We start from the raw sequence: 27360 nt of genomic DNA, 5'->3' as shown, positions 1-27360 counted from the left end.
AGGTAAAATTGATATGTCTCTATTAACATTTGTTGCATGCAGTGATAAATTTATTTCACCTTCTTTAACATGTTGGTTGATGGCATCGTTTATTTTGGTTTCTTGTATTTTAAGCTGTTCCATTAACACTCTATTTTCCTCCAGGACAAGCTTGGCTTGACTTTGCAAATGCTGCCTGTAAAGGAACATTGATTTCAAATTTGAAATAGCACTGAAACCTTTCTGCACAGAGTTCAAAATAAGTAATGGTAATAATAAACTAAACTAAAATGCATTTAGAATATATGTGTCCTATGGGAGAAATCTCTATATACTGTATTTTTCAGAGTATAAGACGCACCTTTTTCCCCACTAAAAGGGAGTGAAAATGTATGTGCATTTTATATACTGAATGTAACCCCGCCCACCCACTGGCCCCCACCCTTTGGTCTCTGCCTCCCAGCAGTTTTCCTCCTCGCAGCAAGCAGCAAGAAGAAACAGTGCATTTCAGCTTCAGCACAGCCTAATTAGCACAAGTTGATTGGATCAGCCTCCCGACTCAGCTATTTTGCTCTCATCTGTTTTACGCAGGGCTCTGCTGCTTGCTGCAAGGAGGTAAATTGCTGGAGCAGTTTTTTTTTTCCTTGTGCTAATCAAGCTATGCTGAAAACAAAAATGAAAGTAAAGCAGGCTGTTTGCTGTAACGAGGCAAAATTGCTGGGAGGCAGAGGCAGAGGCAGATTTCTGTTTCGTGTTTTCCTTACGAAAAAAGGTAGGTGCGTCTTATAGTCCGAAAAATATGGTAGGTGCTACATTGCGAATAATTACATTTTTCTAGGCAAAGTCTGGTATTTCTTTTGGAGAGTATTCTTGGCATGTGTTGTTTCTATTCTGCTATCGATATGTTAAGGTTTCATTAAGAAAATATAGCTATTTAATAATAACCAAATAACAAGTTATTTTAAGCTTAAAAATAAGTTTAATACAATGCAATGTATACTGATCAAATTATTCCTACTTATTTAAACACTGAATTTTTACAGGATTTAAAATAACTAAAAGTCATTGCATCGGTTTTTATAAACAAATTACAATAAAGGAACTATCTAACAGGTTCAAATAATAGTACCCTTACCATTCTTTGGTACTAATAGAAGTACCAGTATTTTTAGTTAATTTTTGGTGTAACTGCTCATTTTCCTTTACTACTTCTTCCACTTGTGCTTTAAACATCTTCATGCTTTCCTGAAGGAAAAGCAAAAAAAAAACATATATTCACCATGGTAAATTCAATGGATACGAATTTGGCTTTCTGACAAGGAAGATCATCCATATGGGATTCATGAAGTTGAGTCATTACAGAAAAATATATTGTCTTTTGAATATCTCAACAGATAATCACACTTGTCTACTACAATCAGAGTTTATATCATAACTATAAATATAATGTGGACTTTAACAGAGAGGAAATGGTCTATTTTTTAAAAAGTGATAAGGGACTAACTGAGGATAGGAAATAAGGTCCGTTTATATAAAATTTAAGACTAGGTGAGAAATGTGGTGGCCTAGAAGTGGAGCTCTTGCCTCACAATCAGGAGGCTGTGAGGTAGTAGATAGCGGAAGATATTTCTCTCTCTGGGAGGAAAGAGAAAATATCTGCTGTGAGCTGCACATAGGCATCAGGAAGGGAATCTGGCCAGTAAACGCTCAGCTCCATTCAGTCACCCCAACTCAAGGGATTATAAGGTCGTGTATATATATATATATATATATATATATATATATATATATATATATATATATATATATATATATATATGTATACAATAGCACTTAGATTTATATATCGTGCTTTACAGCCCTCTCTAAGTGGTTTACAGAGTCAGCATCTTGCCCCCAACAATCTGGGTCCTCATTTTACCGACCTCGCAAGGATGGAAGGCTGAGTCAACCTTGAACAGGTGAGACACGAACTCTCTGTGTGGTTGTGTGTGTGTGTATATATATAATTTAAAAGTAGTCCCTCTTAAACAGATTACGTGATAAAACTTGGACTATAATTCTAAAGTGAAAGAAAACAGCCTGATATTTTCCTTGACCACTTAGTTTTCATGTGTAAGAATCATATATTTTATTTTCTATCTTATTGTGTATTTGAACACTTGGCAGCACTGACTTGCAAAAATCATCTATGTCCAAAGATACTTTAGACTGAATTTTACTACACAAACATTTTCCTAGTCAAACTTTAAAGCACAGACTTTAAAATACAGAGCTATTAACTTGCCTCATGCTCTAGAATCAGCTCTTCTTTTTCTTTCATTCGGTCTTCATATGCCAACAGAAGAGGGGATAAATATTTCATGTCAATCTGAACAAAATAAAAAAAAAAATCTTCAACCCATGAAAATGTATAGCAGCATTAGATTTAAAACATTTTAGTGAAAATTATCTAATCAGATAACAATATTTTAAGATTTTATTTTAAGATGTCAATAAGGTAATTAATTAAATACAATTTGGAAACAGATAAGAGTGAACCTATCAGGTGCTATAAAATGAAAATGGTTAACTTGTTACTTACCAGCCATGGGGGTATTGGCTTTTTCATTGGCAGACTTCCAATCTTTACACTCTAAGATAGTAAAAATATAAGATAGATTAATACCAACAATCTCATGTATCTATGTATTAAGGAAGTCTATTTTTTTAAAAAAAAAAGATCACAACCAGACTAATATAAACTCCAGACACCTGAATTAATTTCCTATTAAATTTAATTGAAAGTGGAAAGGAACAAAAACTATAAGAAACAATCTTGAGAGTGAACATTACCTCACTGGGTGAAATTGGTCTGTACTTTGTTTGATAACGACTCAGTTCTGCATTTAAGCGATGAACAGTCATTTTCAGACTATCATTTTCATCTACTAGTTCCTGGGCTTGCTGTCTTAACAGCAGCAATTCTGCCCCTTCCTCTGGATTAATACAAAAAAGAAAAAGAAAAAAGAAAAAGATTACATTTTATACTGATGCACATATTGCTAAAAGATCTCCAAAATCTAACTTAAGCCGAATGCTGTATGATAAAATTGAACTTCTTTAAAGATACGATGATTCCATAAAACTATTTAAAATTCATCGGTACAACTAGGAATCCCTAAACAAAATGCAATTCACCAGCTATATATGGCAATTTAATACGCCTAGTTTACTGCTACTCTGAGATTGTATAAACGAGAAGATTCATGAGCACTTAGTCAGGAATAAATCATGAAAGCTACAAATGGTGCAGGCTATAAAATATAATGCAAATCCAAAGGACCGCATGACAAAATCTATGCATGTAACTTGGGACAACAGGTTAATGACGACAAGATACTTTATATGAAGAAGGTACTAGGTAGATCCAATTAAAATATCAGTCAGCAGATGATAAAAAAAAAAAAATATCCCTGCATAAAACCCTAGAAACCCACTCCTAGGTCCTGAAGATCAAACTTGCCTAGATGGATATTTTGGAAATTACGTTAAAAAAAATTGCCTAAATCTAAATCTAGTGAGAATAAGGTGCTGAGTGTTCTATTACAACTGACATGTGATGATGATGTTCTCATTTTGGGGAGGATGAAACCATCAAAGGCAACCTGCTCAAACGTCCTTGATATTTTATGACATGTTTCAAAGGATTCTATCCTGAGGGGGGAAACTGGAATGACAAGTTAGATCAGTGTACTTCAAATGCCAGCCTTAAGATCCGAGGAAAGTGCATGAAAGCACTTTCAAGTGGATCTACAAAAAAAAAAAAAAAAACCCTGGACCCAGCAGAGGAAGCCACAGCAACATGGGAATTTTTTCCCAAACAATCCAGTTGACTTGCTCATTCAGAAATGCATTTATTAGAACACAAATTCTGGAAGGGGAGAGAGTCATATGACAAACGTCGGGTAATTAACTCAATTTTTCTAAGGTACTGATGATTTCTAACGTACTTTCTAAAATATGATACAAAAAAAATTTCATCATCTCAATTAGTTAAATATATTCTAATTTACCATTTTCCCCATATCTTTCCTAAGTTTGCCCGATATATTAAATAATGGTACATGTAGAATGATAAAGTTCAATCATTCTTCCCTCGATTCCCATGTATATAGTTTTATTCTCTCCCACATGAACACAATAAATTATATTTAAAGAACATAGATTCCTTTGCACCTTCACTGTGTGAATTCTGCTTTTCTTTAAACTGTCTGTTCTCTTTTTCCAATTTCTTAATTTTTAATTGCAGTTCCTTCATTAACTGCTTTGACTGTTCAAGTTCAGAAAATAAGGTCTGGTTTGCATTGTTTAGATGCCAATGTTGTTCTTTTAATTTCTGGAACGTCTCTCTGGGGAGAACCATCTGTTCCTGTTTTCTGTGGAGGGCTGCATCTACCCAAGAAATGAAATAAAATATTTATCAATCGCATAAATATATGCAAACCTTTCGGTAAAACGGCTGAACTCTAAGAATCTTTATTTAGAAGCAGGCATTTTGCATTTATGATAAGACTTCTGTCTCAACAGAAATGACTACTTAATCCACTCCAGTAGCTTGAAGATACTTTATAGGATTAATAATTATTAAAGTTATATAAGATATCTTAATTCAATTGCAAACTGCAACAGTTGTTTATGTTTTTATTTTGTGGGAAACAATTTACCGTTTCTTCACCCTCAAAAAGTCTTACAGTGAGACTGGATGTATATCTAAGGCAGGGGCTATTTTAATACAAAATATACAGAGTGCAGTACTTTGGAGTTAAAAGCAGGGGGAAAAAGCTGCAAGGAACATAAAATATTTTTCTAGCACACATAGCAACTCCTTAAAGCAGCTTTAACTTTTTCTGGGATCCCCCAGTTGCCCTCTGTAGCTATAATATGATCTCAGGAAAATATGCATTTCATTATAGGAGCTGCAGAAAGACTGGGGAACATTTCAAAGCACCAATTTATATATGAAATCAAAATATTGTACCACTCTAGTATAAAAACCTGCATTTACATTTTAGATTCCACAGTTTAGCAAATATACTTAAATCTCAACAGTAGCTAATGACATGGGGAAACAAACAAGTCCCAAGTTCTTGTTAGGTTAAATTATGATTCAGAACTACACTCAACCTATTTTGTAGACTCCAACACAACTTATTTACACTAAACTTAAATTTAGAGAGTTTGTACCTGAAGACGAAGGCGGTTTTTCATTCAGGGGAGTTTCTCCTGAGTTGTTGTCCTAGAAATGGAACAAAATATTTAACCTAATTTCTTGTAGGACCCTCATTTTCACCCACAAAATATCAGCAACTATTCCAGAAGATATACATCAAAAATTTAAAAATTGATGTTCTTCAGTTCTAACTTCGAAAGTTCTTTTAAAAATTTAAATGACCTTTTTTTTTTAAAAAAAAATCCAGATTCAATCACTTAAATAAAAATGAATGCATAAAAGGGAAGGCGTACAATTTAACCTTTCACCCAACTCCAGCTAATTGGAGGATTCTAGATCTTTTTATCATAGTAAATCTGTTGTTTTTCAGCTTGAAGATGAAAATCTCTGAAGATCAATTTCCAGAATTTTCCAGCCTACATGTAATGCACATATCTTCAAGTTGCCAAAGTTGACAAACACTGCTGTAGAGACATAAGTTGCACTTTCCTGTAGAACAGAAGGCAACCATTATCCCTGGAGCTGCAAGTGAGTTTGAAATTCCAAGAATTCCTATGTACCCTGTTACCCTGAAAATAAGACATCCCCTGATAATAAGCCCAATCGGGCTTTTGAGCGCATGCGCTAAAATAAGCCTTCCCACAAAATAAGCCCTCCCTGAAAATATTTAAACGCATGCGCAGCCGGTCCCCGCCATATCCTGTGATTAGGGAGACAGAGCTGGAAATCAGGTAAGACGGCAAGGGGAGCCCCATCTTGCTCCACGTGCCCCAAAATAATACGACCTCCCAAAAAATAAGGCCAAGCACTTAGTTCGGGGTTCAAAAAAAATATAAGACGGGATCTTATTTTCGGGGAAACACGGTACAACTTTTATCATAGAGGACAGGATGAACAGAACTGCTAACAGGGTCTTTCCCACACAAATATAATTTGTCATCTGCAATATATATATGAAGATTGCAGACATTAATTCAGTCTCAACATAGCTGTGGAGCATAATTGTCTCAGACTTGACTAATCTCTAGAACTGTTGAAACTGGGGAAGAAAAAAAAAGAAAAGACAACCATACAACCTTTCTTGAACTTCTTAAAAGAAATATAAGAAATATGGAATGAGAAGACATAAATCTGTCCTTAACTGAAATCACGGAACATAATTTTAATGCTGGTCTTACCTTAAACCTCACTCCAGGATGTTCAATTTCTGTAATGTAAAAATGTATTTGATTTTAGGTATAAAGGAGAAATATATCAAATGCTCCTAATCAAGCTTGAGCTTTCATGATCTGTCTAGTTTCATCTTGTTTAGTTTCTAATTTTTCCACCTTCATCTTAAATAAATATCTTAGTAAACGTAAAGGTTCCCCTCGCACAATATGTGCTAGTCGTTCCTGACTCTAGGGGAGGGTGCTCATCTCTGTTTAAAAGCCAAAGAGCCAGCACTGTCCGAAGACGTCTTCGTGGTCATGTGGCCAGCATGACTAAACGCCAAAGGTGCACGGAACGCTGTTACCTTCCCACCAAAAGTGGTCCATATTTTTCTACTTGCATTTTTTTTTTACGTGCTTTCAAACTGCTAGGTTGGCAGAAGCTGGGACAAGGAACGGGAGCTCACCCTGTTACACGGCACTAGGGATTCAAACCGCTGAACTGCCAACCTTTCGATTAATAAGCTCAGCCTCTTAGCCACTGAGCCACCGCGTCCCGTGTTAATATCTTAGCAAGTGTAAAAAATTAGAAAAACTGAGGTTTGTGCAATAAAAAAAACTATTTTCTGCTCTACACAGGGAAAAAGATGAAAAGTAGTACATGTAAGATGTCATCATCCTTGTCCTGTTCATTTAGATTCAGGTTCTCTCTTTCTCACTGTCAACTATTCAGCCTTCCCCCACATAGAGGGAAAAATTATCCAAGCCTGAACTACGGTACTAAATCAAACAACACATCATACTAAAGGTGGGAAGCAGATGGTATTTATCTTCTCCTTAATCCTAATGTTCATTTCTCACCTTCAACCTGAACATTTGGCTGGATGAGACAACTTGGTTCATAGACAGAAGAATCTTCTTCACCATTGGCACTAGAAGATACTGGGAGATTTTCCTAAGTAAAAAATATTGCAATGCAACTTATAAATTCGAAGTCCCCTTATAGAAATTGATATTACCAAAAGGCTCTAAGCAGCTGACAATGTCATTGTAAAACAGAACATTGATTAAAAAGAGGAAAACCAAAAACATATCAAAGGACAAAGAGGTTAAGTGGGTGCAATGTATGTGCTTGAATACACATTAAACAAGACAAACTGCAGCCCCCCTGAGCCTTTTATGTCCTGTGAAAGTATCCCTCATGCTCAAATTGAGCCACGAAACAACATGCTCCATGATTTCCTGATAGTTTTTAATGGATAATGAAAAGAAAGTAGGAGCTATGGTGGCACAGTAATTAGAATGCACTACTGCAATAAAAACTCTGCCCCCAGCCAGGAGTTCGATCTGACCGGCTCAAGGTGGACTTAACCTTCCATCCTTCCAAGCTTGGTAAAATGAGGAGGCAGATCATTGGGGGCAATAGGCTGACTCTGTAAAGCACTATGAAGAGGTATATAAGTCTAAGTGCTATTGCTAAATAAGTATTTAAAATCTCTTACTGGTTTAGGGTACCTCTTAATATCAAAACGAAACTCCTGTCAGTCTTATGAGATTCCCTATCCCAAGCAAATATTGAAATCTGAGTAAGTAGAGACTACTGTATCTTTCCTATATTGGGTACCACTTATGGGACGTAGGTGGCCATTCTAGATGGCTGCTCCCTTGTTTTGGAACAACTCAGATTACTCTACAAGAATGCCCCAATCTCTTTGTGCAAGTTAAACACAATAACAGACTATTACCAGAGGGTTTTGAAGTCTAACTTTACAGTTGCATTACCTGTTAACTGTCTTTCTTTATATACAGCAGATAGATGACAGGTCAACTGGTTGCAAATAGAGGTGCAGAAGTTTATAAATAGTAGGCTTGTTTTGCAAGAGAGGGAAGCTACCATTATTGGTGTAATACATCTATCAGTATCCAACTTGGGGGGGTGGGGGGATATATATATTTGTCTTTTTTAATGCACATTTTAAAAAAATGTTTTGTTTTGTCTTTGTAATTTTTTTTGAAGTGTATATTTTAATTTCTGGAATAAAATAAAAACGATTATTTTTTTTTAAAAAAAAAAGAACGCTCTGATCTCTAAAGGACCACATAATAGAAAATTTGCAGGGAAAACAACAAGGACTGGGTGTTTTGTTTTGTCTTTGTAATTTTTTTTGAAGTGTATATTTTAATTTCTGGAATAAAATAAAAACGATTATTTTTTTTTAAAAAAAAAAGAACGCTCTGATCTCTAAAGGACCACATAATAGAAAATTTGCAGGGAAAACAACAAGGACTGGGTGTTTTGTTTTGTCTTTGTAATTTTTTTTGAAGTGTATATTTTAATTTCTGGAATAAAATAAAAATGATTATTTTTTTTTTTAAAAAAAGAATGCTCTGATCTCTAAAGGACCACATAATAGAAAATTTTCAGGGAAAACAACAAGGACTGGGGAGTCTTATAATTTGGGTTCAGATAGCTAAAAGAAAAATGTCAAAAGCTTACCTGTTTGATTTTATGTGGCATAGCATACATAACCTTATGACGCATGCTTTCTTTTTTATTAATAATTTGACGGTCGGGATCCAATTCTTTGTCTGTGTCAGAAGTGAATGTATCCATGTCATCCTCACAACAACTCTCAGATGCTTCCAAAGTTTGAACAGCATTCCTTTCGTCACCATCATTCTTCCAATTTGGACTATAAACAGAAAATACTAAAAGTGTAATCCAATGTAATATGTATTTAACTATAAACAATTATATTAAGTACTCAACGTTTTTTAAAAAGAATATAGGGGGGAGTTAGTTTTTCTGCGTGATATGCTTTCTAGTCAACAAAACAAAAGGGATCCTACTTTATAGGCAATTAAAAATTCACAGTACTTCTCATATTAATGCTTTTACTAGTCAGACATTTCTTCTGAATGTTTGCTAATCTTGAATCAGAAGTGATTTTCAAGGAAAGCTTTTTTTATGGTGTTTTAAGAAATACACAAACTACAACTGGCTGCAATATTCAGAATTTGGGAATTCTGTTTATCCTGAAACTTTATTTTTATAAAATGCAGTTTCCAAGATTTAGACCCCCTAAAAGTAGTTATTTTTAGAATCATTTTGTAGCACACAAAAAGGGAAGAAAGCAAAATGTAGAAAAATGGCAGTCACGTAGACTGCAGTTTACATTTGAACTGAGCCATCAAGTTGGAACTTTGGACTTCCTTGCTGGGGGATAAATTATTTTATACCAGTGGATTAGGTGTGCCAAAATGGGCAATATTTTCTACCTCATTCGTAGCTCAGTGACAGTGGCATATGGTTCAATACAGTCTTCCTGATCTTGCAAGTAGCTGGCATCACTTTCTGAAAGAGATCGCTGACGAGGCTGAGGGATGGCAACCGTTCGTCCAGTTAAGGTCGTCACAAGAATAGCGGCTGCTAAAGCAGACCTGGAACAAACCAAATTTTGTTTTAAAATAATTACGGATCAGGAGGCTGGGATAAGATAAGGTAAAACATGAGTTCAAAATATAAGTTAAATTAAATAAAACATACATCTTAATACAGTTGCTTTCTGCATCTAATAGAGTTTCCTTTCAACAACTCTGGGAAAAGAGCCAGCTTTATATATAGCTATTTTTCAATAAGCTATGCAACTGTTTACATTGGTGGGGGTGTGTGTCCAGGTTGTATTGAGACCCGTCAACATATGAATATTAAAACATGACATGGTTTCAACTATCTGAAATAATAAACACCCACAATGCACAAACAACAAAAGAAGAAATGTTTCTCTACAATAGAAAAGTTTGGCAAACTGTGTTAAGTGTTGCATAAGTGCTGCTGAACACCTATATTGGAACTACTAAATCATCTGTTGGATTTAATCAATTTTACCCACTGGAAATAAAAGATTCATACATGATAGCTTTAATACAGAGCCATAATACCATTCTTTTGAGTAATGAAAACAATCCATTTAGTTTATTATTTTTAATTTTAGTAAGCTAAATTCTAATCTCACCCGCAATGCAAAGTTTACTGGGAAAAGCCACATTTCCTACTTTCAGCTGCACTGGCATTTATAGTCTATCTCCACCTGCATTTTATTGCATATGCACGCGCTCCACAATGCTCCCATGAAAGGAGGATTCCAGCTGATGCGACAGTGGGCCAATACACGCACCTTTCAAAAGTGCCAAATAAGTGATGGAGGCATAATTTCTATCTGCAGTAGTAAAGCCACGTTTGTCAGTGATGGAAGGAGTCAGAATCTCAACAAAAATAATAAAGACATAGCTGCAGCTCATATGATAATATTAAGCTGGCTATGATCTATCTATTCTTGGAAGAAAGTCCGGTTTTTTTCCTATTTCAAAACACAAGCTAACAACATTGATACTATAAAGTAGACTGTGTACAATGCTGCCAAAAACCTCTTTAAATTATATAACATGCAAATATGTGGTACTTTCTCTTTTAAATGTAATCATACATATGTCTGGTATGTACAAATGTACAGGCAAGATAAAGCCATTCTAAATATTCAAATATCCATTAATAATATTAATTCTATTACATGACTGAAAATCAAGAGATGAAAAACCTACCTGGGCCTTTCTGGAGAAGGGTTTGGACTACGAGGGGGAGGGGTGCGGGGAACAGCAGGTTTAGGAGCTATGGTAGCTGCAGGGATCAGGCCATGAGCTATATGTTTCTAAACAATTTAAAATAAAGTTAGTTGGCAATGATTGAACTAACACAATGGAGAAACACAAATGTGCACATGCACAAGGACTAATAACATGAAAGGGAGGAACATGTACATGCAAATTAATGTATGTGGCAAGCCTAAATGGTTTTGAATGTGATGCGCAAAACAATATCGCCACAAAAATAATAGCTATTTCTGTGGCTACCTACTGTAACTTTTCTTATGTATTCTATGTATTTATTTTCATACACATTTGATTCTTGGATTGCAATCTAATTTTTGAAATGTTCATTCTTTCCACTTTGTAGAAAATATTATATTCCAATAAGTTATTCTGTTTCAGAAAACAAAATTACTGGTGATGTTATATAATTTCCCTAGATTCAGCTGACAATCGTTCTATAAGAATCTCCATGAATGTTCATAGCTATCTACTCCTCCTCCTACCAAATTCAGTTAACATACCTAGTCAGTTTCATCATTTATTTATCAAGACATGCAAATCGAGAACTCTGATCTTACCCTCGGACCAACCCAGAACCAATGTTTGGTTTTGTCATCAAACTTTGGCTTGGTCAGAGAGGAGTAACCAAAAGATTTAGGTGGATTGGATATGGCATGTGGGGGGAGGGGCAATGCGGGTTGGGAAGGATGCCTTAGAATACATGAGAGGTTGTGTGCGGGTCAGAGAAAGCATGTGGGTGGGGGCCGGGGGCAGCATGGGTTGGAGAAGGTGCAGGAGATGGTGCGAGTGGACAAACAGAGATTCGTGAAAAGTGCCATGTGGGTCAGGGAAGGGTGTTCAAGAATTGCTGTGTGTATCAGGGAGAGTTCATAGAGATGTGCAAGTGGTGCTGCATAGGTCAGGTAAGGCATGCAGGGGAGGCAGCACAGGTCAGGGAAGTGCATTAGGGTACAGAGGAGAAGTCACAAGGCTTACAAAGGGCACCCAGGGTGGTGGTGTGTGTCAGGAAGAGTGCATGGGTGTTACTTCCTCCCTCCCATCCCCTTTCCCTTCCCTTCCCACTAGGAAGGTGACAACTGCTGAGTGGGAGAGGGAGTAAGGGATTGCACAAGTGGCTGGGAAACTGTCACAGCACATTGATAAGGAAAGTCATGTGACCATAGCAGTGGCCCACCAGCACTGAAGCAGCCATGACTTCCCCAAATTTCATTCCTTAAGGAGTAATAGGCCCCGGCATTACATACATTAGCCCATATAAGGGGCCTTTGTTGACAAAGTCTTCCCCTATGATACACCATTTTCTCCAGGTAAAGGTTATGGACAGCAGAGTTTTAAAGATAGATAGATTGATTAAAAGATTAGATAGATAGATAGATAGATAGATAGATAGATAGATAGATAGGTAGATATGGATAGCTACTAGCTAGCTAGGGAGAGAGGGAGGGAAAGAGAGATAATTAGATGATAGAGATGATAGACAGGTAGATAGATAGATAGATAGATAGATAGATAGATAGATAGATAGATACATGAATAGATAGAGAGATGATAGATAGATGAGAGAGATGATAGGTAGGTAGGTAGGTAGGTAGGTATGGATAGCTACCAGCTAGCTAGAGAGAGAGAGAGAAAGGGAGGGAGGGAGGGAGGGACGGGGAGAGAGAGATGATAGATAGATAGATAGATAGATAGATAGATAGATAGATAGATAGATAATGGATAGCTACTAGCTAGCTAGGGAGAGAGGGGGGAGAGAGATGATAGATGATAGATAGATATGTATAGCTACTAACTAGCTAGAGAGAGGGAGGGAGGGAGAGAGAGAGAGAGATAAATAGATGATAGAAATGATAGTTTATTTATTTATTTATTTATTTATTTATTATATTTCTATACCGCCTTTCTCCCGTAGGACTCAAGGCGGTGTACAGTCAAGAAAAATACAGACACACAAACATCATAAAATTGCTAATTAAAATTATTACTTAGTTTGGTCAATTAAATAAAACCCAGAATTAGATAACATTTAAAAAATCATTCACATGTTTGTATGTTTAGCCCTGCCTGTTGGAACATCAGGGTCTTGAGGGCACGGCGGAAAGCACGGAGATCAGGGATATTCCGTATCTCCGGGGGCAGTTCATTCCAAAGGGTTGGAGCCCCCACAGAGAAGGCCCTCCCCCTGGGAGTCGCCAGTCGGCATAATTTGACTGACGGTACCCTGAGTAGTCCCTCCCTGTGAGAACGAACTGGTCGGTGGGAGGAATAGATAGATGATAGATAGATGAATAGATAGATGAGAGATGATAGATAGATAGATGAGAGAGATGATAGATAGATAGATAGATAGATAGATATGTATAGCTACTAGCTAGCTAGAGAGAGGGAGGGAGAAAGAGAGAGATAAATAGATGATAGAGATGATAGATAGATGAATAGATGAATAGAGAGATGAGAGAGATGATAGATAGATAGATAGATAGATAGATAGATAGATAGATAGATAGATAGATAGATAGATAGATATGCTTCATAATGTGAAAGCAGGCCAAACAAAAACTGAACTTTTTCCAACTGCCTCCCTTGAATCATAGCGGTGGAAGGGACCTTGCAGGTCTTCCAGTCCATCCCTCTGCCCAGTGCAGAAATCCTCCCACCATTCCGGACACATGACTGTCCAGTATTCAACCACCAGCGATGGAGCCCCCGCAGCTTCAAGAGGCAGGCTGTTCCATCGCTCCGGCCGGGAACATTGCTCAGTCCGTTTCCCTTTCTGATCCCTCCTTCCAGATCCAACCTGGGATGCTCGGGAGGAGCCAGCCCCCTGGTTGCCATGGGAACCGGAGCCACGCTTGCCATCGGGGACCGCCGGCTCATCCTCCTCGCTTTTTCCCCCTCTGACTTTCCCTCCTCTTGAACCATCAATTTCCTCCTCTCTCCCTTCCCCCGCTAGGGAAATACTCACAAACAGGCCTCTCCGGCCCCTCCTGAAATAAAACGGCATGAGGGCGAAAAGGCTGAGGAAAAAAAAAAAAAACAACGGGAACGAAGCCGGGAGACACAACGGGCCACGCCGGCCAGAGGGAGCGGCCCCCTCTCCCCTCCCGAAGATGAGGACGCTTCTCCTCGCAACCACTCCGCAATTATCCGCAAGGCGATTGGTTACGACGTTCCGCTTTATCCAATCGACATCCGCCTTACTGAGGCTGCCTTCGCCTTAGCAACCAGCGCCCGTTAGGCATCGCCACGCCCCTTGAGAACTATTTATTTTTTTCCGGGAGAGGGGAAAAAAAAGGAGGGATTTGATTGGCTGGCGGCAGCAGTGCGTCATGGCTGCCGCGCGCTGTTGGAAAAAGACGGAAGCGGGAACTGCTGGCAATAGCTGGTTGGAAGAGCTTAAGCCATGAATGGGAGCCTCTCTTGGTTTGCTTGCATGTATGCACGCGTTCGCACGTGTATTTTAAGGCGCTGGAGGATCTTAGAGGTTGCTGTGCAGGATCTTTAAGCGGTAAGGCCAGAAGAATGCTTTGCATTAAAATATTTTTTAAATGCTTACAATAAATGTAATGATTTATATTGTTAAAATATATCCATCTAAGCAAAAAGAAAGAGAAAAAAATGGAATGATATTGGGTTAGGATTTCAGATTTAAGTAACGGGTTTTTGGGGGCAATGGCATAGTTAAATTGATAGAATTTAGGGAAATAACTGAGTAGAATATTAAGTTGTGTTAATTGAAAAATAAGATTTGTTAATGATTCGTATTAATTTGTGACCGGATCAATACTTCGTTTTGGAAAAGATGTGTTTTATGTTTATGTTTTTTTTTTAAAAAAAACTTTTTTTAAAAAAAAGAAAGAATGCTTTGCATTGATTCACATATGCATGTGAGTTATTAATAGCAGTAAAGTGGTCTCTGTCCATAAATGGGCTATTGATTTATTTAGCAGAATAACAGAAAAGAATGCAGAATAATGAAGGGACCTTGGAGGTCATCTAGTCCAACCATTTGAGAGGCTGCCACAAAGAGAAGGGGGTCGACTTATTTTCCAAAGCACCAGAAAGCAAGGCAAGAAACAATGGATGGAAACTAATCAAGGAGAGAAGCAACCTGGAACTGAAGAGAAACTTCCTAACAGGGAGGACAATTAAGTAGTGGAACAGCTTGCCTTCAGAAGTTGTGGCTGCTTCATCACTGGAGGTTTTTAAGAAGAGACAGTCACTTGTCTGAAATGGTATAGGATCTCCTGCTTGAGCAGGGGACTGGATTAGAAAACCCCCAAAGTCCCTTCCAGCTCTGTTTTGTTCTATTCTAAAATTCTAACCCCCCTACTCAAGTAGGAGACCCTATACCAGTGATGGCTAACCTGTTTGCCATGGCGTGCCAGGAGGGGGGAGTGGGGGAGGTTCACGCACCCGTGTGCCCACACCCATAATTCTATGCGCCCCGCCCTGCGCATGCACGCGTAACCCCCCTCTCCCTTGCTCCTGGCACCTAGAGAGGCTCTGGAGGCTGGGAACAGCAAAAAAGTCACTTCCTGTCCAACTGGGAGTTGGGAAATGGGCCATTTCAGGCCTCTGGAGGGCCTCCGAGTGGGTGGGGAAGGCTGTTTTCACCCTCCCCAGATGCATAGAGAGGATCTGGAGCCAGGTGAGAAAGAAAAATGGGCCTTCCTCACCCCCAGAGGCAGGAAACAGCCTGTTTCCCTAGTTCTGGTGGGCCCAGAAGGCCCTAAAATCAGCTGGCCGGTGCGTGCATGCGCACCAGAGCTGAGCTGGCGTGCCCACTACGCTACGCATGTCACCTGTGGCACGTGTGCCATAGGTTTGCCATCACGGCCCAATACCATTCTGGAGAAATGGCTGTCCGATCTCTTCTTGAAGACTTCCAGTGATGGAGCATCCACAACATTTAGGAGGCAAGCCATTCCACTGATTAATTGTTCTCACTGTCAAGAAATTTCTCCTTAGTTCTAGGTTGCTTCTCTCCTTGATGAGTTTCCAACCTTAATCAGTTTCAGTATCTCCCGATTCCAAGCTGACTCTAACCAACTCACAATGCAAAGCAATATAAACACTGAAATCTACAGTAAACAGATGGTGGATCCAATCAGCATATAAGACAAATTTCATGCAACCAGCTGGGGCCCCAATCTTCCATCCCAGAGGCTGGGGAAAGAGCGTTCTGGAAAGTCATCAGCTGGAAGTCATCTGGATTTCATGGGCAATCCCTGGTTAATGAGAAATGTATCGGTTTTTTTGCATTTTCAAAATAACAGGTTAATGGTTTTTCTCTTGTACAGGACAAATAACCTTACAAGTGCGAAGGAAGTTTAATAATGGCAAATGATAACACCCCAGTCCGAGCAGGAGCTGGAAATGTTCCTTTGGGCCATGTGATTGGCAATGAGAAATGGAAGGGTTCCCAGATTGCTCAGGAGATGCAAGGTAAATGTTACTTTTGATACAGTGGTGAAATCCAAATTTTTTTACTACCAGTTCTGTGGGTGTGGCTTGGTGGGCATGGCAGAGGAAGGATACTGCAAAATCCCCATTCCCTCCCCACACCTGGGGGGAAGATATTGCAAAATCCACATTCCCGCCCCACTCTGGAGCCAGCCAGAGGTGGTATTTGCCGGTTCTCCAAACTACTCAATTTCTGCTACCGATTCTCCAGAACCTGCTGGATTTCACCCCTGCTTTGATAAAATTATAGAATTTTGCTTACCAACAAATCATCCTAAAATCTGAAAATTAAACCAACATATTTATTTAAATATATTGGTCACCCAACTCCAGTGGACTCTTTTTTATTTTGCAAAAGGAATCTGATAGATGCATTGCCTGTGTTTTCGGTGTTCAGTATAGTTTAGTGGGGAGGGGGGGGTTTGAAGTGCAGTGAATGGTTTTCAGGAAATCAAAATATCAATTACACTACAAAATATCAGCTTAATATCTTGGTTTGGTCTGGAGCTCTTAATTATAGTTTTCCTAAACATCCCAAAGGTGCATAGATTATCTAAACAGCCAGAAAATGAAAAGAAGGACTAGGGGAGACATGATAGCAGTGTTCCAATATCTCAGGGGCTGCCACAAAGAAGAGGGAGTCAACCTATTCTCCAAAGCACCTGAGGGCAGGACAAGAAGCAATGGGTGGAAACTAATCAAGGAGAGAAGCAACTTAGAACTAAGGAGAAATTTCCTGACAGTTAGAACAATTAATCAGTGGAACGGCTTCCCTCCAGAAGTTGTAAATGCTCCAATACTGGATGCTTTGAAGAGATTGTCTGAAATGGTATAGAGTTTCCTGCCTAAGCAGGGGGTTGGACTAGAAGACCTCCAAGGTCCCTTCCAACTCTGTTATTCTATATTCTAAAAATTAAGTTGTCTCATTTTATTAAACTAGGATAATCTGAAGATATCACTAGATCACAAGGAGTATTTTATTATTTTTACCAGATTGTTTTATTTCTCGTTCATTTGAATGCCAGCTCTATATACTATAAATGAAATATGGCAAGCTAGATGTTAAAGTCTGGTTTAAATGCATATTTTCACTTTGTAGGGCTAAACATACTTGGAAATTATCACTCTGGAAACCATTGGCATTTTCTTTTGAATAACTTATTTAGAATTTGGAGATAATAGCTTGATTTTCAGTGTGTGTTCAGGCATGGTTTGTTTAAATATAGAATTGGTTGGGTTCACACAATATGTTAAAATCAAACTTAGCAGGATATGTAAATGCAGCCAGAGTTCCACTCAACTGAGAATTGTGTACCTACAGTAGTTCTGCCATTACTGTAATTTTCTTACTTCTCACTTTCCAAGGTAAAGTTAAGCTTATTCTGGAAGATGGTCTGGGACTCGTGGACTTTCATCTTTCAAACAGATGCTGCATCCTCTACATATCTGAAGCCGATCTGGTGGCAGGAAATGGCTTCAAAAGAAGACTGGTTCGTTTTAGAAATGTAAGCACCCTCTGAAAGAAGCATTCGGATCGTTCTTTTCAGGAACATATCAGCAAAACATTAGATCAATTCATCACAATTCAAAGTGAATCTAATCTTTAATACCATGCGCTGTGATCAATAATTATACCAGCAACCCAAATCCACCATTTTAAGAACTATTTTTTTTAAATCCTTAATCAAAGGATTCTGTGTTTTTTCCTTCCGTCGCTGTTTCCTTTTTGAAATGATCCGATTTTGCTTGAAGAACAAAAAGATATTTTGCCTAGGCATGGCTTTGTATTTATCTTCAGCTCAGAGAAAGCTTTAACTGGTTCATCTATATCTAATTGGCTGTTGCAGGAAAATATCAGGCATTAGCGGCCATGTATGGTGTATTATGGTTGTTTTATGCAAAGATTCAATTCAGATCTTTATTGTCAGCGCACAACGTATGTACAATGAGATTGGTTGAGCTCCCTCAGTGTACCACCACCCCCAACACAATACAACTCACAGTGAAGACAGAAAATCCTGAACCCAATAAATCATATTAACAAAACACCCAGTCCTACTGCACCGGTGTGAACATGTTACACATTGCACCAGCCGTGCAGTCTATCATACTACATAGTTATGATGTTATTTCTCATTCAGGAGTCTGACAGCCCACGGATAAAAACTGTTCTTCAGCTTGTTTGTGCAGCTGGCTATACTTCTATATCTCTTTCCCGATAGTAGGAGGATAAAGAAATGGTGACCAGGGTGAGAGTTTTTCTCTCACCCTAGTCACCACTTAGAAGACTGAGGATTTTCCTCACTCTTCTAAGGCAGCAAGCCCTAGCGATCTCATCTAGTGGTATCAGGGGACAGCCCACGATGTTTTGTGCTGTGCTCATCACCCTCTGTAATGTTTTTCTATCTGCGGCTGTCAGACCGGCATGCCATACCGTGATGCAATAAGTGAGAACGCTTTCTATTGTGGACCGGTAAAAGGAGGTCATCAGTTGTTGTTCCACCCTGCTTTTACGCAAGACCCTGAGGAAATGGAGTCTCTGTTGGGCCTTCCTGGCCACCTGGATCGTGTTGTTTTTCCAGATCTGAACGATGTCAACCCAGCCATTCATTATTCTCATATTCATCTGTGAGGAAACAATAGTCTTTAACCACTGATTTTAAGCAGCATGGCTAAGTGGAGTGAAGGGGAAAAAGAGTGAAGAAAGCACATCTTTTTTACTTTCCCAGCCCTCCCAATGAGCTTACTCTAGGCCAAGGATGGGCAATTGTGGCTCTTTTACAACCTGTGGACTTTAACTCCCAGAACTCCCAGTCTCAGGAATTCTGGGAGTTGAAGTCCACAGGTTGTAAAAGAGCCACAACTGCCCACCCCTGCTCTAGGCTAGTGATGGCTAATCTTTTTGCCATCGCGTGCCAAAAGCAGGGGGAGCATGGGGGAGGGGGGGGTTACGTGCGGGCCCACACCCATAATTCTATTCCCCCCCCACGCATGCGCCTGTGACCCTCTGTGCTCCCCCCGCTTTTAGCACGATGGCATGGTGAGCCCAGTAGGCCCGTTTTTTGCTCTCCCCAGGCTCCAGAGTCTCTCTAGGAGCCTGGGACGGCGAAAATGGCCTTCCCCACACCCCCGGAGGTCCTCCAGAGGCTGGAAACAGCCTGTTAGCCAACTTCCGGTAGGACCGTTTTTTGCTCTCCCCAAGCTCCAGAGCCTCTCTAAGAGCCTGGGGAGGACGAAACCAGCCTTTCCCACCCCTCTGGAGGCCGGAAACGGCCTGTTTGCTGACTTCTGGTCCCACCGGAGCTGAGCTTGCGTGCCCACTGATATGGTTCTGCCTGCCATAGGTTCGCCATCACAGCTCTAGGCTGTTGGTTTGTCTCTGTCATTAATACCTGTTACTCTCATTGTTCCTACTTGTTCCAGGCTTGCAATTTTCAAGGGATTGTATTAGTTGAAAAAACCCAAATAAGTAACCAGTATTTTCCAGAAGTGCAGAAATTTGTCGTTCTGGAACTCGGAATGACATTACTTCCGGTGGCCAGCCAAAAAGAAGCCGCTCAACTTATTGCTCAATTGGTAAGTACCTTCAAGAGCGGTTTGTACTGCTGTGCATCTTATACTCCGATTGTAACCCAAAGTGCCCAAAAATGGCTACCCGGAACTGCTTCTGCCTTCTCTTACTTCTTCCGCGCTTTGCCTGCTTTAGTCACTGGAGCTCCCTCCGAAGATCAGCTGTGCTCTTGAAGCTGTTTTTCAGCCCCAACATGAGTGAAGCGATCTTCCGTGCTTTGCCTGCTTTTCTAATTGCTGCTCTCTCTGACAATCAGCTGTGCTTTAGAAGCACATCCCCAACCAGCCCAACCTCAAAACCAGCCAGCAAATTAATATGCTGAGACTAGCCAGCTGAATACCTGGTAGGCAGATTTCCCCCCCCCCCCCCTATTTTTCTCCCCAAAAACTAAGGTGCGTCTTATACTCTGGTGCTTCTTATACTCTGAAAAATACGGTACATTTGGGGCTCAATTGTCCTCAGCTCAATTTACATGTATCGAGAAATACTTGTAAATGTTTAGCACCAAAAACCACAAGAGGGCAGCCAGACTGAATTTGACTTTCATTTCAGGTGCACGAACAAACTAAAACCAGTCATCCTTTCCAAAGTAAGAAATGTACCAAGTTATTGGAACCGTCTGTACTCCATACAGTTCAGCAGATTCCAGGAGTTGGAAAGACAAAAGCACTTCTTCTTCTGGAAAACTTTGGAAATATCCATCAGCTTTGCAATGCCTCTCTCCAGGAGCTCGAAGGAGTAGTTGGCCGCAGCCTAGCTCAACAAATCCATGCATTCTTCAACCAAACAAAATAATCTGGGTTTTTCAACATCGGCGATAAGGTTTTTGAAAGGCTGCAAGTTCCTTTACACACATGGTCAGGTTTCAGTTTGTATGAAACACAAAAGAGCCTTGATTTCCATCTGAGGAGCAAATAAATCAGGAAATTATTTTTTAAGCTCCGAGTTTGCTCCATCTGGGCTTTGTATGGTATGCTTTTGGCTTTCATACAGCTGGACACGATGTCACCTTTTATGAATAGCATTGAACGCTTTTTCCTGGAGAATTAGCTGGAGTACCAACATCCTCTTTGTCTTCCTTTAAAAATGGTTTTTGTTCGTTCATTACTAGTTTCTTAAGTACATTCTTCTTCATGTCAAATCTCAGCTGCTTCTTAAAGGAACAGCCAAATAAGCCAGATTTCATCTGTGTTAAGACTTGAAAAATAGGGGAGGCTCTGAGTTACTTTTTAAGCCGAAAAAGAGCAGGTTGTCCAATGTAAATGAATTTTACATTTGTTCTGTGGACGGTCCCTGTTGCCCTATTGTTTTGGATGTAGAAGAAAAGCCTAATCCGTCCACCTGTCTTTTTGCCTACCTTTCATAACTTGTTGATGGAGAAGTTACGAATTCTGAGCATCAGAACTGCCTTGAATGGATCGTTTACTGACTGTTGGGAACCGTTATTTAATGTGTTTGATTTTTTGTATCCATTAAAATCAGGGGTCAGATCCCCTGTTCTAATTTGTATGAATAATGCAGAGATAATAGAGGAGTTCCTGGATGGATCATCAATTAAGAAATTTGTTTTCACTTGACCTTCATCAGTCTGGCCGAAGGAAGTCACTTTGGGCAAACAGCACTAAAAAACAAACAAAAAAAAAACCAGGAATAAACCTTGTTTCTTTCCGGCTCTAGCTATAACTCTGGAAATCCTTATTTATAGGTCTGATCTAGGCTTTCCTTCATTCTTGATCTCCATTCCTTTGGATCTTGCTCTATCAAAAACATTGTGTGACAGGTGGGCCCCGGTAGGAAACAGCTGTAGGAGTGGAACCTGAACATTGCTTTTGCACGAGGCACCTGGAAGGCCGCCAAACTGAAATTACGAAGGCGTTATCAGACTGAAAAGAAGGAATGAGTCATCCCTTCTTGTCTACCCAGAGGGCTTCTGTATCACTTCCAGCAAAGTTATGCTTCTGTGGAGCTTAAAGGTTGTAACCTGGTTCCTTTCAACCCAAAACTCCCACATGTCTTTCAAAGAAAGAACACATACCTCACATTAAATAGAATCAGCTAGAGTTACCCTTTTGGCATTTGGCTGCACGCAGTCTAGTTTTACAGACAGCCTTGGGCCACGGGGCTTTTTCTGGGGGGATGGGATAAAGAGATAAAAAGAGGCATTCAGACTTGGTTCTGGGCGCCTGCATCCCTGCAGTTTTCTTGGCCAGGATGTTGGATGGATTCCCATTGCTGCCTTCTAGCGTTTGCTTATTTCCAAATCAGGCTGGTAACTCCAGAATTCCTCAGTGTTGTTCCTTCTGCGTATTATTTTTGAAAGTAGTTGAGATTGAGTAGGTACAGCCACCTAAACTGGGAAGAGAAGAAGGCTAAGGCCGTTTTGGACTTTTGCACAATATCATTACTGTCATCCGTTTTGTGACTTGGGTTCAGGGGTGAAATGCTATCGGTTGAACCGGCAGTTTAAAAAGCTACCGGTTCGGGTAAACTGGTATTTCCGACAATCAGCTGTTCCGCGGGGTTTAGTTTTGCTGGAAAGCAGGATTTTCTGCTTTCTAGCGAAGCTAAATCACGCAGGACAGCTGATTCCGCCCTCCTCGCTGTTCTACTTACCTTCCCAAGCCTCCTTTTGGCGCATACTTGGCATGTGCGCGTACATGCACAGCATGTTTGGTGTGCACTCTGTATGCGCACGCTGTGTGCATTTGGTACACAGTGCGCTTGCACAGCCTGAAAACCGGTAGCAAACCGGTTTGGATTTCACTACTGACTGGGTTGACATTGTTTTAAGCCAAAGATGGACCCTTTTTTTTTCATGACTGGATGCCGCAGTTAACGGCGGGCAGATTGAAAAGGCAAAACGGGTTAATGCGGTACTTTTGCTAAAGTCCAGAGGGTTTAGGCCAGATCCGTTCAGAAGCAGGTGTTGCAATTTGGAGGGGGGAGATGTTGCAGATACAAAGCAGGAAGACACCAGTGTTAAAATGATTGAGATTCTTTCCCTCAATGCCCTCTGAGTCAACAAAAGGGCAAAACCATTAAAGCAATCTTGTCTTGTATGAAAGATAATAAAAAATGCCCTCGGGTATTTTTTCTCTTTCTCCAGGAAGTTCAGCTGTGCTCATTTAATTTTGTATTTTTTTTTTAAAGGAGCAGTTACATTCTTAATCTCATTTTTTTCCCTGCTACTTATCAGAAGGTAGCTCTGCAGATTTACAAGGTTTCAATTCAACGTTTTTTGTTTTTTTTTTAAAGAAAAAGACCGTAAATCAACGCTTGATAATCTTGGAAATACTTGGGAGAAGCCCAACGAAAGGAAGATAGTTTTTTGGTCATCAAGATGTTTCTCCTGTGTGCATATATTATAGCCTCCTCTACACCTAAGTGGTTTACAGAGTCAGCATATTTCCCCCAACAATCTGGGTCCTCATTTTACCGACCTCGGAAGGATGGAAGACTGAGTCAACCTTGAGACGGTCAGGATCGAACTGCTGGCAGTAGGCAGTTTGCCTGCAATACTGCACTTTAACCACTGCGCCACCAGGGCTCTAGTCAAAAGTATGAAGCTAGCATTTTAGAAAACGCTGTATGCTACCAAGTTTGCAATAATGCCTTTAGAATCCCAAAAAAATCCCACTGAGGCGGTAGAGAGGATTCTGGGAGGCGGGCCATCCTGTCTACAAATGGATATTTTGTGATCTGCTATGCCCACTTGGGCGGGCATTTTGTGAGGGCACCAACCATATGATGTGCCCTGCATCAAAAGCTTTGCTTACTTCTGCTTCAGTGTTGAATCCAGCTAACTGTGGCTTAACCAACCATGGCATACTATAGCACACAAATTTGGTTACATTTCTTTGGAGAACCCCCAAAATCAAAAGTGGAATATATATCACAGATAATGGGGTATAAAAGAACAAGTCAACCCTCTTCCAACCTACATTTTATTATGCACTAGGGTTAATTCCAAAACATTGATTGAATATTGCACAATAAGAATAAGCAGCCACTATAATATTACATTCTTCCTTTTTTTAAAAAAAACAGACCTTCATTCTGAACAACAACAGTTAAGAAAAATTAAAACTTTTATCTCATTCATCGTTGCAGTGAAAAGTTGTTCATCGTCACATATAAGTCAGGACTCATTCTTAAATAATCATTTAAAATTTATATATTTACATCTCCTGGGAATGTAGGAACATTAAAAGACCAGAATAATAATAAAATGGCATAGATCTACCAGCCTTCCCCATTTTTCCTTATTCTATTCCAGCGTTTCTCAACCTTAGTAATGAAGATATGTGGACTTCAACTCCCAGAATTCCCCAGCCAGCAATTCTGGGAGTTTGAAGTCCACGTATCTTAAAAGTTGTCAAAGTTGGAAACACTGTTCTATTCCAATTTCTTCTAAAAATTTCTCCGCTTCCAGTAATGGATTCAATGAGTTTCAATAGGAAGTTTAGATTTCCCTTCTTTAAATTTTTAGCCAATCATTGTTAAGATCTACCCTGTTAGCAATATTTCAGCTTAACAGATAACTATTGTGTTATTAGCCCACACCTTTAGACAACAACAATAAAACTCCAAGCAGCAAGTACTTTTCCAGTTGGGCATGTTCTTTAGTGTGCTGAACTCCTAAATTTCACTTAAGGCATAGTTAAATTACCTTTATCAACCCTTTAGAATGCATCTTTCCAGTGGCACTCAAGAAAAACCTCAGTTAATATCCTTCTTAAAAATAGCATTAAAATAAAGGTAAAGGATCCCCTCGCACATATGTGCTAGTCGTTCCCGATTCTAGGGGGCGGTGCTCATCTCCGTTTCAAAGCCGAAAAGCCAGCGCTGTCCAAAGACGTCTCTGTGGTCATGCGGCCGGCATGACTCAACGCCAAAGGCACACGGAAGGAACGCTGTTACCTTCCCACCAAAGGTGGTCCCTATTTTTCTACTTGCATTTTTTACCTGCTTTTGAACTGCTAGGTTGGCAGAAAAATTAATATTACAAAAATAGCTATGTACCTGCATGCAGGCTGGGGAATTTTGGGAGTTGAAATCCACACATTATTTAGTTGCTGAGATTAAGAAATACTGATTTGAAGTGAAACCTGGCAGGCGCTAAGTATTTGGTCTGGAACCAAGCTGGCGGATCTCTTTCCACACTCTTGTTTATATTAGCATATTTCTCTACACATACAGCATTAGGGAATCTCCATCTTTTGCTATAATGCTCGGCAGGTGTAGAAAACGATACCCAGTTACATCAGGTCTTGCAAAACAGAAGCTGTTTTTCAACGGATCCATTCTGTGTTACTTAAAGTCACCAGGGTTAGTTCCAAGTTTGTCCTTGGGAGATTTCTTTCCACCACATATCGGGTGCCGTGTCAATGGATGGCTTCTTTTGGTCGTTGACGAGATACTGTCATTGAGTGTAGGAAATTGTGGAAACTGACATCCTATTCCATTTCCATGTTCCGTTTGGAATGCCAGAAAATGCAAAATCCGGTTCCCCAGATAACCCTGCGTCCATGGAAGGCTTCAATGATAGCCCAAAATGCCATCGTTTGAAATTCTTTTTGTGCAAATCTGGGTCTGGTTATAGAACAAATGTCAGTATTTTTCTCTCACTGTTGCTGCCATCCACCCTATTCCCAGTCTTGGGCCCTGAGTGATGTTATTTATCTTTTTTAAAATGTTCTGTTTATTTAAACCAGGGGTCTCTAAACATGGCAACTTTAAGACCTGTGACCGTCAACTCAAGAATTCTGGGAGCTGCAGTCCACAGGTCTTAAAATTGCCATGTTTGAAGACCCCTGGTTTAAACCACCTCAAAGCAGAATAGAAAATCGGATTTTAAAACCTTAACACGTAGCCTTGCCACTACCGTACCCTAGTTAGATTTATTCATTTACCCTGTTTCCTTTCCATCGCCTGGCCGTTTCAATAATTTATTTAAGAATTTGGTCCTGACCAGCTGTGTAGGTTGTCAACTCACAGAACATTACTAACTGGCTTATAAATTGTTTCTCATTCATTGGGTTTTAAATTACCGTATTTTTCAGACTATAAGACGCACCTGATAATAAGACACACCTAAATTTAGAAGAGGAAAACAACAAAAAAAAGTGTTTGGCCTACCTTTTTTTGGGCCCTTTTTCAGCCCTCTTCCAGTCTTTTTTCAGCCGGTTTTCAAGGCTTTTTTGGCCCATTTTTGAGGGTTTTGGGGGCCATTTTCAAGGCTTTTTTCGACCCATTTTTAAAGCTTTTTCGAGGTTTTTTTTCAGCCTGTTTCCCCCCCAAAAAAGGGCCGAAAAAACGCTAAAAAATGGGCCAAAAACCGCCAAAAAAAGCCTAGAAATGGGCCAAAAAAAGGCTTGAAAACAGGCCATGCGGAGGCCAAAAAATGGTGGGCGGGTGGGCGGGCTGTCGGCAATATTCAGTCTATAAGACGCACGGACATTTTCGCCCCCTTTTGGGAGACAAAAAAGTGCATCTTATAGTCCAAAATATATGGCAATTAGCAAGTGTATCTCCTTGGTCATGCATCACCGTGGCCAACAGTTCTATTTGCTTCTCCCCTTAACGTAGATGAGTTGGTCAACCATGTGGCATTACTTTGCTACACATTCACATTTTTTAAAAAAACAAAACAAAACAATAAAATCCTCAGTCTTTGCAGAACCACTCCGTTGTTTCTCAAGATAAGATCGTAATAACTAAGCCAGAATCCCGGGCAGAAGTTTGAAAGAAACTCCACAAACATGTAGGCACATGATATGTTCTTCAAAACTTCCCGGTCCTTGCAAGATGAACAATCGAAGCCAGATTTGAACCGGTAGTTATTGGCTTCAAGTCGGGGCTACTCAACCCTTGGATTCCTAAAGGCTACATTGTGAATTCACAACATCCATTCTGAAGCCCTTTCTGGGCGAGAGCTCCCTCGGTCTCCACGTCTTAGTACAATGAACTATCATTATTGAAGAGTGTGAACGGAGTTGTCAGTTTCTTCTTAATGGCAGAGGTCCCACTTACAGCCGAAGGGAGGCAGAGGGTGCTGGCAGCTTTCTGCCTGTTTTTCGTTCCCCAACTCAGGAAGGATAATTTAGGCGTCACCTTCTTGATTTTGTCGGTTCTCTCGTCTTCCATAGCCAGACATATAAGGGAGTATGTTTTCTGCATCCCCGCTGAGTAAGTGGCACATTTGTTATGCTGTAGGGGGAAAGAGAAAGACCAGCATTAAAAAAAAGTTGCAGTGAACAACAATCTCATCTTTGCAAAAATAATAGGGTCATTTTTTTTTTCAAGAAAAA

The 27360-nt window shown here is 39.8% G+C and overlaps 3 protein-coding genes across 3 annotated transcripts in view; 1 reads left to right on the top strand and 2 right to left on the bottom strand.

Annotated features, from left to right (window-relative positions):
• The window catches only part of CEP89 (centrosomal protein 89), a 32852-nt gene extending 18789 nt beyond the window's left edge, over positions 1–14063 (bottom strand). Inside the window, exons 1-13 of the mRNA XM_070952751.1 lie at positions 13979–14063; positions 10945–11051; positions 9622–9783; positions 8840–9035; positions 7204–7297; positions 6370–6398; positions 5206–5257; positions 4198–4413; positions 2815–2957; positions 2564–2614; positions 2267–2350; positions 1115–1224; positions 60–175 (exon numbers count right to left, since the gene is read on the bottom strand). Of these exons, the coding sequence (XP_070808852.1) occupies positions 60–175; positions 1115–1224; positions 2267–2350; positions 2564–2614; positions 2815–2957; positions 4198–4413; positions 5206–5257; positions 6370–6398; positions 7204–7297; positions 8840–9035; positions 9622–9783; positions 10945–11051; positions 13979–14017 (1399 nt within the window). The 5' untranslated portion in view covers positions 14018–14063. The remainder of the gene's footprint in view (positions 1–59; positions 176–1114; positions 1225–2266; positions 2351–2563; positions 2615–2814; positions 2958–4197; positions 4414–5205; positions 5258–6369; positions 6399–7203; positions 7298–8839; positions 9036–9621; positions 9784–10944; positions 11052–13978) is intronic.
• Positions 14064–16352: 2289 nt separating this feature from the next.
• FAAP24 (FA core complex associated protein 24) lies at positions 16353–20845 on the top strand. Its single transcript, XM_070953121.1, has 4 exons — positions 16353–16461; positions 17845–17984; positions 19903–20055; positions 20603–20845. Exons 1-4 carry the CDS (start codon positions 16353–16355, stop codon positions 20843–20845), a joined length of 645 nt encoding a protein of 214 aa, XP_070809222.1.
• Positions 20846–26978: 6133 nt separating this feature from the next.
• Positions 26979–27360, bottom strand: part of RHPN2 (rhophilin Rho GTPase binding protein 2) — a 43907-nt gene continuing 43525 nt past the window's right edge. Inside the window, exon 15 of the mRNA XM_070952703.1 lies at positions 26979–27259. Coding sequence (XP_070808804.1) covers positions 27005–27259 — 255 coding nt within the window. The 3' untranslated portion in view covers positions 26979–27004. The remainder of the gene's footprint in view (positions 27260–27360) is intronic.

This window comes from Pituophis catenifer, unplaced genomic scaffold (genome assembly GCF_029215685.1).
Source record: "Pituophis catenifer annectens isolate HBS135680 unplaced genomic scaffold, rPitCat1.0.hap2 SCAF_13, whole genome shotgun sequence".
Classification (NCBI taxonomy): Eukaryota; Metazoa; Chordata; class Lepidosauria; order Squamata; family Colubridae; genus Pituophis; species Pituophis catenifer.
Note: the sequence above shows the minus strand (reverse complement) of the source record. Positions and strands in the feature narration are given on the sequence as shown.

What these genes read in the sequence shown, in the direction of transcription:
- FAAP24 (XM_070953121.1), top strand. Translation starts at nt 16,353, where the DNA reads ATGGCAAATGATAACACCCCAGTCCGAGCAGGAGCTGGAAATGTTCCT. An exon ending in GATTGCTCAGGAGATGCAAG is followed by an intron (nt 16,462 to 17,844) that starts GTAAATGTTACT and finishes TCACTTTCCAAG; the next exon opens with GTAAAGTTAAGCTTATTCTG. An exon ending in GACTGGTTCGTTTTAGAAAT is followed by an intron (nt 17,985 to 19,902) that starts GTAAGCACCCTC and finishes TACTTGTTCCAG; the next exon opens with GCTTGCAATTTTCAAGGGAT.